The 18,653-nt window shown below is 41.8% G+C and overlaps 1 protein-coding gene across 1 annotated transcript; it reads right to left on the bottom strand.

The window, feature by feature from the left end:
• Positions 1-2,305: 2,305 nt before the first annotated feature.
• Positions 2,306-4,964, bottom strand: LOC128320530 (olfactory receptor 52P1-like). The gene has a single exon (XM_053240447.1). The coding sequence runs from the start codon at positions 3,560-3,562 to the stop codon at positions 2,606-2,608; it is 957 nt and encodes a 318-aa protein (XP_053096422.1). The 5' UTR covers positions 3,563-4,964; the 3' UTR covers positions 2,306-2,605.
• Positions 4,965-18,653: the final 13,689 nt, after the last annotated feature.

The following is an 18,653-nucleotide window of genomic DNA, read 5'->3' as shown; positions in this document are numbered from 1 at the left end:
GTGAAGTGAAGTGGCCAAGTATGGTGACCCATACATAGAATTTGTGCTCTGTATTTAACCCATCCAAGTGTATACACACACACACACACACACACCCGGAGCAGTGGGCAGCCTTTTTTTGCTTCGGCACCCGGGGAGCAGTTGGGGGTTCAGTGCCTTGCTCAAGGGTCTCACCTCAGTTGTGGTATTGAGGGTGGGAGAGAGCGCTGGTCATTCACTCCCCCCACCTACAATCCCTGCTAGACCTGAGACTCGAACCCACAACCTTCAGGTTCACCTTCGGGTTGCAAGTCCGACTCTCTATCCATTAGGCCACAACTGCCCCCGTGCAAGCACTGTGCAAGCACTGTGCAAGCACTGTGCAAGCACTGTGCAAGCACTGTGCAAGCACTGTGCAAGCACTGTGCAAGCACTGTGCAAGCACTGTGCAAGCACTGTGCAAGCACTGTGCAAGCACTGTGCAGAGGAGTAATGGATTGGAAACATAGTGTATATCCGAGCTATTGTCACGAATTACTATCCAAACACCTTAAAAAAAAAACAACAAAAAAACAAAAAAAGGGGATTCTTACAATATTTGGCCTCTAGGCAATTTCTTATATGGCCAAATGAACAAGCCGGCTATACTCAAGGGTACACATGCATGTTTAGTGAAGGTAAATTGTAGGATTTGTGTGAATGTTACGTTTTAGCTTTACGTATCTTCTGGTTCTATTAAGGACCCTGGTTGCTGCATTCTGGACTAAGAGGAGCTTGTTTATGCATCTACTGGAATATCCAGACAGCAAGAACATTAGTCCAACCTAGAGGTAACTAATATAATGTAGTGGCATTATTTATGGCATTAATTATCCCTCATCCTACATGTGAGGTTTTTGAGAGTTTTTAATTGGGGAAGAGCTTTGGATGTACTGTGTGTTTTCACCTTCCCTATGGGAAAATTATTACAGAAAGTTTATTTACTGGATTTTCATTACCTTTAGGAATCAATTAAATTTCACTACGGTTTATTTCCTTAAGAAACCAATTAAAAGACTCACACTGTTCTTTAGGGAACCAGTGAAGGTGTCCTTTAATCAGTTTTGTTTTAAATAACAGATGTATACCTTTGGGGATGGTTAGTTAGGCTGCAATTAAATTGAATCACATTGAGTATGTGGTGACATTATTATAGTCAAGAGCTTACATCTAGCAATACACTGCAGCCAAGCTAAATTTCAGCACAACATTTGCAAGAAGAGAGGCACCTTAACCTGAACACTTCCGTAATGAGCTCCGCTGTTTGATATTCATGTCGCCAGTGCATAACTTGTCTTTTCTTTGCTTTTTTCTTCTTTTCTTCTCTTTTCTTTTACACATCTTCACTTAAGATGATGAAACATAAGGGAAGACTCGAAACAGATCACATTAATGATATTATCAGGATATTTTAGTGAAATATAATATCTTTTTCATTTTTTTTATTAGACCAAGAATATTTATGTAATGTGCTGCCACTACTGACATTTAACTAACTTCATACAAAATTGTTTTCAAGTTTATTATGTACTTTTATTTAGTTGGCATTTTATAAAACCAATAAAAAATATTTATAAAGTCAATTATTCACCAAAAAGTGAACTCTTAATATACTTACCTGTGCTTGATTTAAATGGTATGTTAAATAAGGTTCTGGAAATTTATTATAATTTATCTAAGCAGCACTTAGAAAAACAAAATCCACCTGCACCTATACAGTACAGCTTGTATATAATTTCCAGTAAAAAGCTTTCGGACCTCTCAAAATGTTTAATAAAAGAGGAACCAATAACACACACAGAAATGTTTGTGACAATGACTAGCAAATGATTCAACCTTCCTTAAAAATTATCCTTGTGCTGCACAGTTGTCCACCTTTGTTTTATCAAATTATTACAAAATAAATATTCTTTTATAATCATACAATAAAATGATACAATGATAGAATTTGTAATATTCATGCTTTACTAATATTACAAATTAGTAAAAAAATATTTTTTACTAATATTAAAAAATATTTTTGTGCTGCACAGTTGTCCACCCTGTGTTTTATATTTGCTTTGATCGAATTATTACAGAAGAAATATTCTTTCCTAATCATACAATAAAATGATATAGTGATAAAATTGTAATAATATTAGTGCATTACAAATTGCAATTACATCTGTAATTACAAATTTGTCCATTACCATTATTGTTATCAGTAAGGAAATCCTTAGTTTAATGAGCTATTTTATTCATTTCTTTTAAAAGCCCTTTTAATAATAAAAACTCTTATAAGCATGGATAGTTTTTAATCATCCATAATTTTTTTACACAAATCCCAAAATTATTTAAGTAAGCTATCGGTCACAGATATAAAATAGTTTCACCACTGGATGCAAAAGAAATTATTACAATTAATTTAATAATGTTGCTCTATAATTCTGTTCCACTCATTGTATGATGGCCTTCATTGCAATGTGTAATTATTTAGCTACTGATTGCCAATATATTTCTTGATTTCCCAGGTCTTTAAAACTGTCACTCTATCCATGATACACATTTTTTTCAATATAAGGATATCTAGACATTGTTGTGATGGTGATCAGAACGCATCAACCTTGTTTAGTCTAAGAAGTTTAATAAACTGTTCCCGTATTTCTTTAGTTCTGATACCATAGATTACTGGGTTGCAGATACCAGGGACAAGTAGATATCCGAGACTGATAAGGATACGTAGGTCAGATGTAAGTCCTGACTGGATTCTGTAGGCCAAGAAGGCCACCATGGAGGTGAAGTAGGTAATACAGATAACTATCAAGTGGGTGGTACAAGTGGAGATGGCTTTGCTGCGTGAATCTCCTGCAGCTGATCGGAAAATCACAAAAAATATGGTAATGTAGGAAAATGCAATGCCAATGCAGTCAATAGTTGGCACACAGAAACTGATCAGACCAGCTAAATAGTTCTTTGTGGTGTCTTCACAAGGGTTTGCCAAGGTGACCACCAGCTGATGTTCACAATGAACGTGATAAAGAACATTAGAGGAACAGAATCTAAGTGTTCCAACTAAAGCAACCATGGCTGTTATAATGAATGTATTACGAATTATAATTATACCTGTAGCGATCATACAATTAGTGAAACTCATGAAATCGTTGTACCGTAGTGGCATACATATAGCAAAGTAGCGATCTACAGCCATGCCAAACAAGATTGTGGACTGAAAACTGCAGGCATAGTGAACAATAAACATCTGGATCAGACATAATTCTCGAGGCCAAACATTGATCCCTGATGCTAAACTAAATAACAATCGTGGGACAACACAGCATGGCACACATATATCCACGCATGCTATGAAACAAATCAGCACATACATTGGAGAATGAAGTGTCCTCTGTCGTGTAATGACAAACACAAGGGCGATATTAGTGGTGACTGCAAAGATGAACATTATGCTAAATGGAATGAAAAGGAGTCTTCGGTATTCTTTTAGAGAGGTAAATCCAATTAGATAGAAATCAGTGTGGGTAAAATTCTTTGATGGTCCAAATTCCATTGTGATCCAGGTATGTGATCCAAAAATGCAGGCAAAACATCAAAATACCTGAAAGACATAAAGAATAAACCAAAATTACTTTTACACAGTTGTTTCATACTGTGTTGCAATATAGGGTCAGTTTGTATACTTTCAATCTAATATCCTCACAAGTCAGAACTTACTTTCTGATATCTAAGGAAATATCTTCAGCTATGCAATTATCCATGCTGGGAAAGGCAGCTAATCTACTAACAAATACAGCATAAGTGGATGAAAAACCATATCCTCACTTTAGTACAAATTGGACAGGGTTTAAAAATACAATGAAGATAAAACTCCCGTTATAGAGGATTAGTGTGAGAGCTAGGTACAGCTGCAAAAAGTTAAAGAAGAAAAGAGAGATGCAGTGGGAAGAGCAGTCAGGGAGAAGTTGGGTGATGCAGCTGCATTCTGAATCAGTTGCAGGGGTTTGGAATCTGAAGACCTCCCACAAGCATGTTGCAGTAACTCAGTCAAAGGGACTAAACAGGTACTTGAGTAGATAATAATGATCAGATCCTCCCGATGTTCTAAAACAGAAACCTACATGACCAAGTCAGCAACATGATCAGAGAAGAGAAATTACACCAAGGTGTTGTACATAATCAGATGCTGTGATCAGAGAGTTCTTCAGAGAGATGACCAGATATACAGCAGCTCACTCTGTGGAATGGGAAGGAGAGAATGAGTTGTGTTATCTACAGAGCTATGGTATGAACAATAATGTTTGGACATAACCTCACAGAAAGAGCAGGTCTAGAGGGAAAACAGCTTGCAGTGAGCAGGGAAGGGTTGTGGAGGTTGAAAGTAAATGATACAAAGTAATGTTGATGTCTAGAGCTGAGAAAGATTGGTCCAAGTGGAGAACATTTTTGCCTGTGTGTCAGAGGGAAGTGGTTAAAGATCAGGTGAAAAGAGTACAAGAAAGAAGGCAGGAGGACTGGACCTGTCTGAAGGGAGGTTTAAGGGTAGAGATTAAGGAAAATGTCCAGCCCTTCTATGATGTTTCCTTCATAAGATAAGAAGATTAATAGAGGCAACAATAACAGCATAGAATTTAGATGACAAGAGGTGTGAAGAGTCATTTATGGGAGAGAAGCCTGTGCCGCTGCCCCTGTCAGTTTCTGGAGTGTGAGGCAGAGGTAAATGAGTAAGAGTAAAATTTTGACAGAAGAACATTCGTGAAGGTGATACCTAGCCAGGAAGGAGAAGGTCAGTCTTGAGCAGGGTTAGGATGGAAAGGACAGCGTTCTATGCTAAAGATACTGTCTGGCTCTCTCAATTTATGTTTTCCCACCTTGGCCTGGCCACATTTAACAAGATTTCCAACTCCCAAAACACAGCCAGCCCTGGATAATGGCATTGTCTTCTAGTCTGTTAATTGGAGCAAAAGGTAATGACCTTTGGTCCTGTGTGTATTAGTTAGGTCTTCAAGAGTTGGTGTTCTCATGCATACATGATTTATAGGGGATTTATTTTAATAAACATTGCTTCAAGGTTAAACAAATACAAAATTGGTTCACAGATAAAGTTTTTTACAAGATATACTACGATTATGTTAAATTGATTTTTGGAGGCATGGCTGCATAAAATAAGCACTCAGGGTCAGCTGAAATGTAAGATGTGGTTTCACAGGAGACAATAAGAATGATAATCAAAATGACCGACCCTGAAGGAGTGGAACTCCAATGTGCTCAGCACCTTTAATACCGTCATTGCAGCAATCGTGCGCCCAATGATTTATGGCATGTGTGATGTGCAGGGAGGTGTATAATACAAACAACGACCCCCGATTAATAGCGGACTATTTCATATCCGCATCCTGCGTAAGCAAAGTGGACAATTTTGGATTGACATTTTTCAGATGCTAAGAGATGATGAACATTTCTCTGGTGTCTTCTTGGACAAAAATTTTATATAGTTCTGATTCCTCACCATTATCCAGATATAGACAGATTTTACACCAAAGGCAGACACTTGGAATGAAGAGGGGTAGACCAGCAAAAGTAAACACACACACACACACACACACACACACATGAAACAGGGGAGTGTAATTAGGTACATGTATCCTACATTACAGAAGGCAGTTATGAATATTATGCATCACCTTTCACACAAAAGTGAGGTTTTTGGGTATCAAACCTTGTGAATATTGCTGTATATGGTTGAAACTGTTTTTACCCTGCTTGCAAGTTTTACATTTTATTTTATTGTAGGACGAACTAGACAAAGGTGTGAGAACATGGAACTAACATGAAGTAAGATCAAAACCAAGCCAACGGATGGACAGAGGATGCCCAATTCTAATGTTCTGTATGCCGCAGATTTATGGTGCAGGGGAGGACAAACTCAAGTTTGTTGTCCCAGAAGAGGTCACTAGTTGTAAAGAGGATTGCATGCCTGAGAGCCAGTACCCCTGTGACAAAACTGTGTTTGGCTCTGTACTTTTTCTTATGGATGAAAATGGTTGGGATGCTCCTGTGGATGTGTACACTGTTGAGAAATGAGATACTAGAAAATACTGTATATACACTCACGGGTCACTTTAACAGGAACACCTGTACCCCTGCTCATTTATGCAGTTATCCAGTCAGCCAATCATGTAGCAGCAGTGCAATGCATAAAATCATACAGATACAGGTCAAGAGCTTCAGTTAATGTTCACATCAAACATCAGAATGAAGAAAAAGCGTGATCTCTGTGACTTGGATTGTGGAATAGACATTGGTACCAGAAGGGCTGGTTTGAGTATTTCATAAACCGCTGATCTCCTGGGAATTTCACACACAACAATCTCTAATATTTACACAGAATGGTGATAAAAACAAAAAACATCGAGTGAGCGACAGTTCTGTGGGTGGAAACACCTTGCGTCTTGTCAGAGGAAAATGGCCAGATTCGTGTGCGCTACCAGGAAGGATATAGTAACTCATATAATCACTATTTACATCCGTGGTGGGCAAAAAACATCTCAGCATGCACAAAACATCGAACTTTGAGGTGGACTGGCTAAAACAGCAGAAAGCCACATTGGGTTCCACTCCTGTCAGCCAAGAACATTAAACTGATGCTATGGGCACATAGCATCGATGGGCACAGACTCACCCAACCTGGACAGTTGAAGCTTAGAAAAAAAATCACCTAGTCTAGTTTGGTGTGTTTTATCTATGTATTCTTTGATACTGATATCAAAATAAACATTTCAAATGCATCACACATATGACATCAATTATTAGACAGGGAATAAGTCATATGAGACCAGTATAAATTAAACAAAACAGTTAATACAAAACTTCAGGCCAAAATAGCTACAGAACATAAAGCTCTCCATACAAATAGTATGTACATATGTTCCAATAAAATACATGTAACATATATTTTATTATTTTATTCTATTATTTTCTGCATGAATATTCTATGTAGTATTTCTGTGCATAACACTATTGTGTACAATAGTATAAACATATATATATTTATTAATATATATTAATAAATATATAATATATATTTATATTAACAAATATATATATATATATATATATATATATATATATATATATATATATATATTAACACACATATATATATATATATATATATATATGGCAATATTATTATTTTATATTACTGTAATATAATATTATATTAAACAATATTTTAAAATCTTAATATTATAAATAAATTATAAAAAACACATGACAGCCTGAAGCGCTACGGCGCTCACTTTCGTGTTTTCATGTGTGATTACATTTCCACATGTGTTTTGTTTTGGTTCATGGCCTGTCTCTACCCTTGTATTGTTATTGGTCATTTCCATCATGTGTCCTTATTGCTAGCACCTGTTTTCAGTTTAACCCTTGATTAGTTTGTATATTTAAACCTTTGTGTGTCTTTTGTCCGGTGCAAAGTAATATTCAGTGTTTTGCTGTCTGACTTTGCTGAGCCTTTTGCTTCATGTCGTTATCCTCAAGTTATTGACCTAGTTCCGTTTCCTCATGTGTGCATAAGCCTGGTCCTGGCTACAATAAAATAATTCATTACTACACAATGTCTGTCACTCAAATGTTGCTCTCCAGAATGGCTTTAAATTTAGTTTAGAAGTCAGGAAAATTATCATAGCTATCTGAGAGTTGTATGAGCATTAAATTGTATGATACATTAAATTGGGCTCCTTGTGAAACTGGCCTATGTAATCAGAGCCAAATCAGAGCCTGTGCAGAACCAAAAAAATATCTTGTTTTCATCAGGTTCTCTGATGTACCTTTTCAGGTATGTGGCAACCTCTGCTTGCTTTGAATTAATTTCTGTTGGAAACTTTAACATTCCCACCACTTTTTTGCCATTGGATTCAGGTCAATATATTTTGGTCAGTTCCACACAACTGACTGACATCTGTTGTGTTATCTCCCTCTAGCAAGACATTGATTTTTGCACAAGCTTCTTGTGAGATATCTCATCAAGAATTCCTGTTAAAGTAGAAGCATTGAGTCTCCTCCTGCATTCAAACCTGTTGAATGACTTTCAAAAAGGTCATCAATATCAATAGTAGTGAAGTCATCTAAAGTTTGACTTAGGATATCTCCCCTCTTGGCAGCTCACAAACTGTAGAAAGCATGCCCTCAGGTCACTGCAAATATTGCAAGTATTCGCAGTATTTCAAAGGGCACTTTACTGTCGCTAAGGACTTGGTCCACTGTCTGTGCAATATATTGATCATAATGTGATGGTGGACCTACAGCCTCCACACTAAAACCACTACATGCTCCTCACGCGACTGCCGACCGGTTGCTTAAGGGACAGCGCCACTTCAGCACCATTGTTGTGGACAGTGAGAAAGCACATGGCTATAAGGTGGGGCGAGGAAACAGAGCACGGCTGGCAGTCAATAATAGCAGTGGTGGAGAAGGCAGGAGAAGGCAGGAGAATATAAAAGGGCATGGCAGACACTGTGAGGTGAGTGCCACTCTCTCATTCTCTCAGAGACCAAAGACAGCAGTGAAGACTACACTCCCTACTCCCAGTCCCTGCAGGAATAATGCACCCTGGTGCCCTGACCCTAGTCACAATGGGGAGAGGAGAGCTGGGACAAGCTGCCCCCTCACCACCTGACAAGCCCATGCTGACTGAGCTAGACCTGCCACTCCCCCACCAAGCCAACAAACCCTGGTTAGCCAGCTGTGCCCTCCACACCCCCTCTCCACCACGGGCCCCTAGACAGCGCATTCCCCCCCAGCCTTCCTGGACACACGGTCACCCTTGCCAGGCCAGTGGTCCTGTCTCGAGCTACCAAGTCCACAGAGATGTCCGGGAGGTCCCCGCTGCCGAGGTCTGGGTCGAGAATTGCTCTGGCAAATGGCAGCTGCTGGTAGGTCTGGTGCCAGAGCTACCGGTGCCCCTGCTCCTGGGGAGAGACTGGCCAGGGTTCCCCACGGTACTAACCACTCCCTGGAAGGCCATGGGGACCAGAAGACTCCAGAGACAACCACGGCAGAACCAGGCCTGGGTCCGGCTGGCCTACCTGGCCCAGGAGGAGGACAACGCCGGAAAGTGAGTCACAAAATAATGTTTGCTAACCCTGTGTCTTCTGTGGAGGTGGAGGAAAATCAGAGGCCCAACCAGGCTCCTATTCTACCACACCAAGCGACAGGGCCAAGCCTGTAATCTCCTGGTGGTTCCCCGCTTCAAGCCAGAGCTTCTGATGCACTTGGCCTACTCACACTCCCTAGGCAGACACCTGGGGGCCTGTGACACCCTAGAAAAGCTAAAGGACTGTTTCCTCTGGCCAGGCATGGAGGTGGAGGTTTGGGCATGGACCTTATAGGGCCTCACCCAAAATCTGCCCGGGGCAACGAGTACATCCTCCCGTAAAACCACATCCCGGAACATCGCCAGAAAACTCTTGCTCCTCTTTAGCCATGTTGGGATCCCAAAGGACCTTCTAACCAACCAAAGTATGCCTTTTGTATCCAAACTAATGTCTGATCTGTGCCAGCTGTTGCAGATCAAACATCTTATGATGTCCATCTACCGACAGCCTGGTCGAGAGGTTCAACCAGACACTCAAGAGGATGCTGCAGCTGGTGACGCAGGGATGACACACTTGGTTCAACATGAGATTAAAACCCCACCGGGGGTCGTGGTATGACAACGGCGATTGAGATCTTAAACAGTCATCACATATCACTGAATCAGACTCTAAGATATCACAAGCTTGGTCAGGATTATAACCAGACTCTTTGTTCTGCACTAGTTTTGGTTGAGTTGCTATGTAGAAGCGCAACATGGGGAGTTTGACAGTGTTGTATATCTTTTCAACACTGACATGCTTGGGGAGAGGATTGTGCATGAAGTCCCAAACTTCAAAGACATATTTAGATTCATGACCATTGCTAGATTCTCCATCTGGAAAGAATAAGGCCTTCCTTTCTTGCAGCATTTCATTAAGGCCTGCCAGGATGTTAATACCAACTTTGCTTATACAACTTTTCTTGAACCCATCCTATTTCAATATTTCACATTGACTGTTTTTCCCTGCATCTCTTGTTTGATGTTTATGGCTCCTCCTTGTTTGTTTTTTTATTTCTAAGTTTCAGATTCTCCCTGGGTCAAAAAGACCCAGCTTTCTTTTCGAAGACAGAGCAATCCTGTCCCCATATGAAGGAAGGTAATTACCTAGTTCTACATCCTCCATTAGCATGATGACTTTGCTGTCAATCTGTAAGAGAGTAAAGAACAAGTGTGTGTTATAGTTTTATTCAAAGAAACAAATTATATAATATAGGTATGTAACATAAATTTTTATTGAAAAAGTAATTAAATAAAAACATTGTGACTGCCATTACACCTGGTGATGATTTCAACAACTCAGAAGTAGAGTAGGAGAGTAGCGACTTTACTCAAACTACCCTTCATATAACTCAATGTGTTATAGTAAACATTAAGTTACATCTCTTGAAGTATTATTTCATTGGAGTGGGAAAATAGGCTATGTTTCTGCTCAGGGAATATAAGCAAAATAAAAAAAGGGGAGACAATGGCTTGATAGACAAATAAGCAACAAATGTGGGCTACATAAATTTTTGCTGATCCATGTGGTTGGCCCAAAATTCTAATCTAATTAAAAATGTCTTCTTAAGCTATAATCATCTTAAAATGGTGTTCAACTTAAGTCAACCCATATGGAAAAAGTATATACACATCATATATGCCATGCTATAAATATTATTATAAAAATCACCTCATTTTCTAGTATAATTTGTAATATATGTATGGCCTTATATTTAGAAAGAGGAAAGAAAGTACCTTTGTTTTTCACATATATATTACAGTAAAATTCATGACTTCTCATGTCCCAGCTTGTTAGGAAGCTGAGAAGCTTCTTTTGTTAAGAGCCTTGCTCAAGGGCCCAAGAGCCTTGCTGAGCTGGCACTGGTAGCAAGGTCTGTCAGACCAGGCCACCTTCTTCCATTGCTCCATGGTCTAGTTCTGATGCTCACATGTCCATTGTAGGTGCCTTTAGTGGTGGACAGGGGTCAGCATGGGCACTCTGACCAATCTGTGGCTACGCAACCCTATACACAGCCCCTGTGATGCACTGTGTGTTCTAACACCTTTCTGTCATAGCCAGCATTAACTTTTATAGCAATTTGTGCTATAGTAGCTCTACTGTGGGATCGGACCAGGCGGCCTAGCCTTCACTCCCCACATGCATCAGTGAGCCTTGGGCCCTATGACCCTGTTGCTGGTTCACCAGATGTCCTTCCTTGGACCACTTTTAGTAGGTACTAACCACTGCATACCAGGAACACCCCACAAGACCTGCTGTTTTGGAGATGCTCTGACCTAGTCATCTAGCCATCACAATTTGGCCCTTGTCAAAGTCGCTCAGATCCTTACGCTTGCCCATTTTTCCTGCTTCCAACACATCAACTTGGAGAACTGACTGTTCACTTGCTGCCTAATATATCTCACCCCTTGACAGGTGCCACTGTAATGAGGTAATCCGTGTTATTTTCTTCACCCATCAGTGGTTTTAATGTTATGGCTGATCAGTCTATCTATCTATCTATCTATCTATCTATCTATCTATCTATGTGTGTGTGTGTGTGTATCTTTCACATGTATTTAATATATTTTAGGAAACCAGCAGATGGGGCTGTGGTAACAATTAAATCCTAATGATGTACCAAACTACAACATCTAGACCTGCTGTATGCCTGGCCCTTGCTAGAGTGAACTATAAATGTAGGTTATGTGTTCTTAAGACTAGGTGAAATCTAGCACTATAGCAATTATATTAAACTTGTGGTTCCCAAGTGGGTCCTAAGGTGGTTAGTATTTTAGAATAGTTTGACACTAAAATAAATCTGTGCTGCAATTATATTTGGGTCCATTGTTTTCTTAATGACAGGAACCACAGTTATATATGTAACTAGTGGAGATCTATATAATGTATGCCAATAATATAATTAGGAACAGGACTTGCCTTTGGACCAAACGGAATGGTATTAACAGATGATCACCACACTCACACTGCTGGACGGGGTTAACCTTAACGAAGTTAACCTTCTTGAACCTGGAAGAAGTGCGTGGTGATGCCCCGGTAGCAGCAGCACAGACAGACACCACACCATTCATGAGAGGGCAAACAAGCCTAGGCATTATGGGCTCTTGGGTCGAGAATGTTTCCTGGACTGCTAGTTTGCAGTTCTGAGAAGCCAACCCTGTAGGCACAGATGACGTGGCCAGAGTTGCCAGTTGTCTTTGTCCATTTTGGACAGCAGATCTATTCAAGGAGGAAGCCACCAAGGTGTTCTAATAACTAGGGAAAACAATGTTGGAAACTAAGGTCTTGTCAGCTAGGCCTTGCCAAGCAGGTCTTTGGGGCCTACATGTTGAATTCTGTTGAAGGTTGACTTGAAGAATGCCCACATGCATGTGTTTTTGACAGCCTAGTTGATCAAGGAGTTCAGCACATCCATGGCAGGGGTTGATGATATTTCATGTTCTCCATAACCCTCTCAGTCTACCAGATATAACAATTGCTAAGTCTCTCAACAGAAGGTGAAGACGAGTTGATAGCCACACTTTCTCTCCCAGCATGTATTCTAGTACCTTCTGCAGTGGCTTACTATTTTTGTCTTCTACTGGTGGCTTGAGCTATAGATGTATGTGGACTGAGGCCCAGACCTCAAAAATGAGTCTGAACCATTTGTCTACAAATGGTACCTCTGTTTACAAATGAGGCCAAACATTTACATACATGTACAGTAGGCTAAAGATAGGGCCGGCCCGTGGCACAGGCGACATAGGCAGTTGCCTAGGGCACAAAATGACAGAGGCGTGCCACACGAGAAAAGGAGCAATATAAGAATCACAAACGACTGTTCATGTCAGCCATTGATGTTTATTTACTATTTTGAGCTTATTTAGAACCTCTTTTAGAACTGTCACAGACACTGTGTGCCATTTTTTGTTTTATTTAAGTTTAGTGCAAATTAAGTGCAGTGTATTTTCTTTAAAGTAAACTTAAGCCTCTATAATGTTGTTTTAATTTCAGTTATATTGCTAATTGCGTTCATTTCACAAAAAAAACTGCTAAGCGTCTTCTTTTAAAAGAAACCATGATTAGGCCTGTAGTCTAAAGCATTCATGAATTGCAATCATTTAAGTTTAGGTATGTAAAATCTCTCATAGGGCATCAGCAGAGCATGGTCCAGCCCTGGCTAAAGATATTCAATCTCAGTTTTTCACAACTCCACCCATGTCATGTTACCATAAATTTCTTTTGGCAAGTCAATTAGGGCATCTACTTTTTTCACATTAGAGATCATTTTAAAACAATTCACTATATCAGAATTCCACTGGGTGTAAATTTTACATACACCACGTTGACTCTCTCTTTAAACAGTCTGGAAGATTCCAGAAATTTTTTTAATCACTTTTAGAAGTTTCTAATTGGACAGTTGTAATAATTACTAGTGGGAGCACATCTGTGGCTGTAAAAGGGCCGCCTTTAGACATTGCCTTTTTGCCCTTGATACAATGGGAAACTCCAAGCAACTCAGGCAAAACCTCGTAAAATATTGTGAAGGAGTTGGAGGCATCAGGCACCAAAGTATGTACATCTACCATTAAGAGAGTCCTACATCACCATGGCCTGAAAGTCTGTCATGCAAGAAAGAAGCCAAAGACTGGCATAAAAAAGATTAGAGTTTGCAGGTAATTATCAGCCTTTTAGAGAAGTTGAACTGTGGCCATACTGATCAGTATTATGTAAGGAGGAAAAAAGGTGAGGCTTTTAATCCAAAGAACACCTTCCCATCTGTGATGCATGGGGTGGCAGCATCATGCTGTGGAGTGTTTTATTGGTGCACTTCAGAAAATAGATGGAATCATGAGGAAGGAGGATTATCTAGAAATACTGAAACAACACCTCAAGACATCAGCCAGAAAGTAAATACTTGGTCACAACTGGGTCTTCAAAGTTGTAACAAAATGGATTAAAGGCAAAAAAGTATTAGAGTGAAAATTACAAACCCTGATCTGATCACATAGAAAATTTGTGGCCTGAACTGAAAAAGCATGCCTGAGCAAGGAGGCCCACAAACCTGACTAAGTTACACCAGGGCTGTCAGGATGAATGGGCAAAAATTCCAGAAAAGTATTGTAAGAAGCTTCTGGAAGGCTGCCCCAAGTGTTTGATTCAAATTCACGCATTTAAAAGGCATTGCCACCAAGTAATAACAAAGATTATGTAAACTACTGACCCACTGAAAATCTGATATATTAAATAAAAGCTGAAATAAATCTATCTCTTAGCTATTATTTTGACATGACCTCTTATGGAAATAGTGGACTAATAAATTTGTATAAGTTCCTAAGTTTTCCCAAGTTCCTTGACCACTCTCTTAACATACCCATTGGACATAAGATGCTGGAGAGAGGTAAACCCAGATGCTACATATACTCTCTCTGCAGCTGTAGGGTGAATTGTGTACCTTGGTCAGCGACGATGTCTTCTGGAAGCATGTACAAATGGAAGATGAGGTTGAACTTGGCCACCACAGTCTGATACTTAGTTTGAAGACTGGGAGAGGAAAAAGACAGCATGACTTTGAGATTCTTGCCACATTCTCATTATTTTCCATCTGGTAAGTATATTTAAACTTTCTTAGGTTCTTATGTGTCTCTATGTGTGAAAAGATGATTCCATGAAAAGTGCCTAGTATGTTAATATATTTTAATACATGAGTGATTGCTTTATCTATAAGTTGACCATGGGACACAAGCTCAGAAGATTTTAAAAGTTTGTCCCAGGGAGTGTAAAGATGGTTGGAAGTTGGACCTAGATACTAGAAGGGATGACTCCTGTGTGTGCATTGATGCTTTAATAAACACTTTTCCAAGTTTTGTGCCTGCTTGCATCTTTAATCTCCAAGGAGACAAGAAGAAATAGGGGAGAATTCTGATACCCGAACAAGGCTTTTTGGGTGTGGGCAAAGTTTCTAACATTCCAGCAGACAGCTGAAAGGAGGCTTGATATGAGTGCAGGATAGTACAATGAACAGTGACGGTATTCCACAGGAGTTAAGAAATGACTAGAACTGAATGGGGTACTGTCTAAGCTATACAGCATAACTTTATATACATAGTGCCTGTCAGGGAGTTTTCAAATCATCCTCTTCCTGGAGGCAGATGAGGTTTGAATGTGCATTTGCAAAGTAAATTTGGGTTTAATTTTGCACACAATGCAAAAATGCAGTCCAGTTATTATGTTGCTCCAGTAGAAGTAGGTGATGGGATTTAACTTTGATTTGAGTCTACCATAATCAATACAGGGACAATTCATTGTTCGTTTTTACAAATAAGAATCCGGCATATGTAGGAGAAATGAAAGTCCAGATGACCCCCTGCTACAGGGCCTCTCTTATATACTCATACATAGCTGCTGTTTTTGAAGGAGGAAGAGGGTACATGAAGGAACATGCACAAAAATATATTCTAATCATTTTTGAAGCAAAATTCTAAATATTGCATCTATACCTGAATGACACTGTAGAAGAGGTGTTGTGCGAGAGGATTTAAAACTAGCTAAAATTATTTCTCTGCTTAAAGGATCCCCAATGATTTAATAACTATAGACCTATATCTTTTTTGCCATATTATTCAAATATATTAGAAAAAATGATGTACAAAAGGATTCTTTTTCATCTAGATTCTAATTCAATTCTTTACAAACACCAGTATGGTTACCATAACAATCACTCCACTTATATGACTCCGCTTCAACTGAGTGACAAGGTTACTTTTGCACTTGAAAAAAATGAATTTACCTGTAGTATTTTTATAGATTTGTCAAAAGCATACAGTTACAGTTAACCATCATATTTTACTGGAAAAGCCGTATAAATATGGTTCCCCTTCAGGAACTCGAGCTGTGTCGAAACGCTTTGGGAAAGCCCCTGGCGAGACCACGTTCTGAAGCACATGTGAAATCAGTCCAATGGAGAAGCAGGACGTCATGAGCGGGGTGACGTGAGCAACCGGGAAGCATAAAGCACATCCGGCAAACGCACGTTAGCTTTTTGCTCTTCAGCAAGTGCGTTTGTGTATGTAGGTGTGTATCAAAAACAATGTCAAAGCGCAAATCAAAGTCTGTGGCGAGCGGACGGCGTTTCAGATCCCGGGTGGGGATACACACGATTTGTGCGTCGTCTGTTTGGGAGCAGAGCATGCACGGTTAGCTCTCGGGGGGCTAACTACCATGATTGTGAGCTTCTTCTGCTCTGTGTGCTCCGCTCCCGCCTGGCCGTCTTTGATGAAAGCGGCCAGGTTCGTGATCCTGCTGGGTCCGGTCCCGCTGTTGCCAAGGCACAGCGGAGACTGTTATCCTGGGGATCGCAAGTGGATTTAGCGGAGGTATCCGACACGGGCTTGTCCTTTTCTCGGTCCTCACCTGCTGGATCCATGGCTCTCTCTCAGGGATCAGGAGCCTGCTCCGCGGTTTCTTCCCCCCGGAGAGAGAGCCAGGCATTTCATCTGTCTTCCTCCGAGGAGGTTGACGTGATGAGCGTCGAAACTGAGGAGACTGTGGGCTCTCCACCACAGTCCCTCGCGTATGAGGAGCTCATGGAGGTTGTGACTCGTGCCGTAGCCAAGCTCAACATCGATTGGCCGGCCGAGAAGAGGGAAGCTCGTCCTAAAAGCAAGCTGAACGAGCGCTTCCTGGGAGCTAAATCGCAGCCTTCACGACGGGGCCTTCCGTTTTTCCCTGATCTCCATGCTGAGGTGTCGAGATCGTGGGAGAAACCATACTCTTTCTGACTCTTCAGCCCTACTGTTTCAAATTACTCAAACATCACGGGGCCGAATGAGAACGGATACGGGGTGATGGTGGCGGTGGAGCAGATGCTCGCGAGCTATCTCTCTCCGTCTTCAGCATCGTCCCTGAAGGCCCCAAAGCTTCCCACCAGGCCGGTGAGACTGACATCCAGCTTGGTTGGGAAAGCTTATACGTCGGCAGGTCAGGCCGGTGCGTGTCTGCACACCATGGCGCTGTTGCAGGCGTACCAGGCCGATCTGCTAAAAGACCTGGATGACGAGGAATCTGGCGTGGTTGCTGAACTATGTCGGGCCACGGATCTGTTGCTCCGGGCCACCAAAGAAACGGCCAGAGCCATTGGCCATTCAATGGCGGCTTTGGTGGCCACGGAGCGGCACCTGTGGTTGAATCTGTCTGAGCTTAAAGGTACGGACAGATTCTTCCTGCTGTATGCCCCGCTATCATCTTCTGGCCTCTTCGGCGGCGCAGTCGATGCTGTCGTCGAAGCAGCAGGTGGCGGCATTCCAGCGCTTCCTCCCTCGCTGTTCCCAGGTCTTTGGGGCTGCTGAGCGGGAGCAGCCCCGGCTGTCTAGCTCCTTATATTGCCAGGCCCAGAAACAGAGTGTCGTGACCCGTACCCCCCCGCAGAAAGAGCAGGGGTCAGGGCGGCGCTCTCGGTCGGGGTCTTCTAAGTGGGAAACGGATCTGCAGACCGTTATTCTGGCTAAGAGGACCTCGGCCAAGCGGTCCTGACGCCAGAGCTGCACTGACACCACTGCCACCCCTGGTGCTTCAGAGTTCAGTGAGCTCCAACAGGCTAATTTCCCAGCTGCCGCTCGGCAACGGTATGGCACATGAAAAAGCTCGTTCCCTCAAGTGAGGGCACTAGAGTGGATAAATCGGTCGCTTCCTGCCAGTCATCCATTTCAGGACACTGAATTAGAATCTCTAGCGGACGCCAGTCCCGAGGGGCTGGCGTCCTTAGGCCGGCTGACACCCCTGCCACCCTCGGTGCTTCAGGGCTCAGTGGGCTCCAACAAGCGGAATTCCCGACTTCCGCCCAGCGGCAGTACGGCACAGGAAAGCTCGTTCCCTCAAGTGAGGGCGCTTGAGCAGTCAAGTCGGTTGCTTCCTGCCAGTTATCCATTTCAGGACACTGAATTAAAATCTCTAGCAGATGCCAGTTCCGAGGGGCTGGCGTCCTTAGGCCGTCCCCTGCCACTCCTGGTGCTTCAGGGCTCAGTGGGCTTCAATGAGCGGAATTCCTGACTGCGCCTGGCAATGGTATGGCACGGGTAAGCTTGTTCCCTCAAGTGAGGCCGCTAGAGCAGTCAGGTTGGTCATTCCCTGCCGGTCATCCACTTCAGGGCACCGAAGTGGCTCCTCTAGCTGCACCAGAGGCTGGTTCCCTTAGTAAACTTTCTGGCAGCATGGAAACTTCTGCCAAATGTCTCACAATGGGTCCTGCAGACTGTAGAAGGAGGTTACGGAATCCAGTTTGGTTCTCGTCTGCCTCGCTTCAACGGGGTCGTTCCCACACTAGTGGGCCCCAAGCAGGCTCTGGTATTGGAACAGGAAGTAGACACTCTCTTGAGGAAGGAGGCCATAGAACGTGTTCCTCCTCTCTCGAGAGAGTCCGGGTTCTACAGCCGCTACTTCATCGTTCCGAAGAAGGATGGGGGGTTGCGTCTGATCATGGATCTGCGTCTACTGAACCGCGCTATCAAACGGTTTCGGTTCAAG

This window comes from Pangasianodon hypophthalmus, chromosome 15 (assembly GCF_027358585.1).
Source record: "Pangasianodon hypophthalmus isolate fPanHyp1 chromosome 15, fPanHyp1.pri, whole genome shotgun sequence".
Taxonomy (NCBI): domain Eukaryota; kingdom Metazoa; phylum Chordata; class Actinopteri; order Siluriformes; family Pangasiidae; genus Pangasianodon; species Pangasianodon hypophthalmus.
Note: the sequence above shows the minus strand (reverse complement) of the source record. Positions and strands in the feature narration are given on the sequence as shown.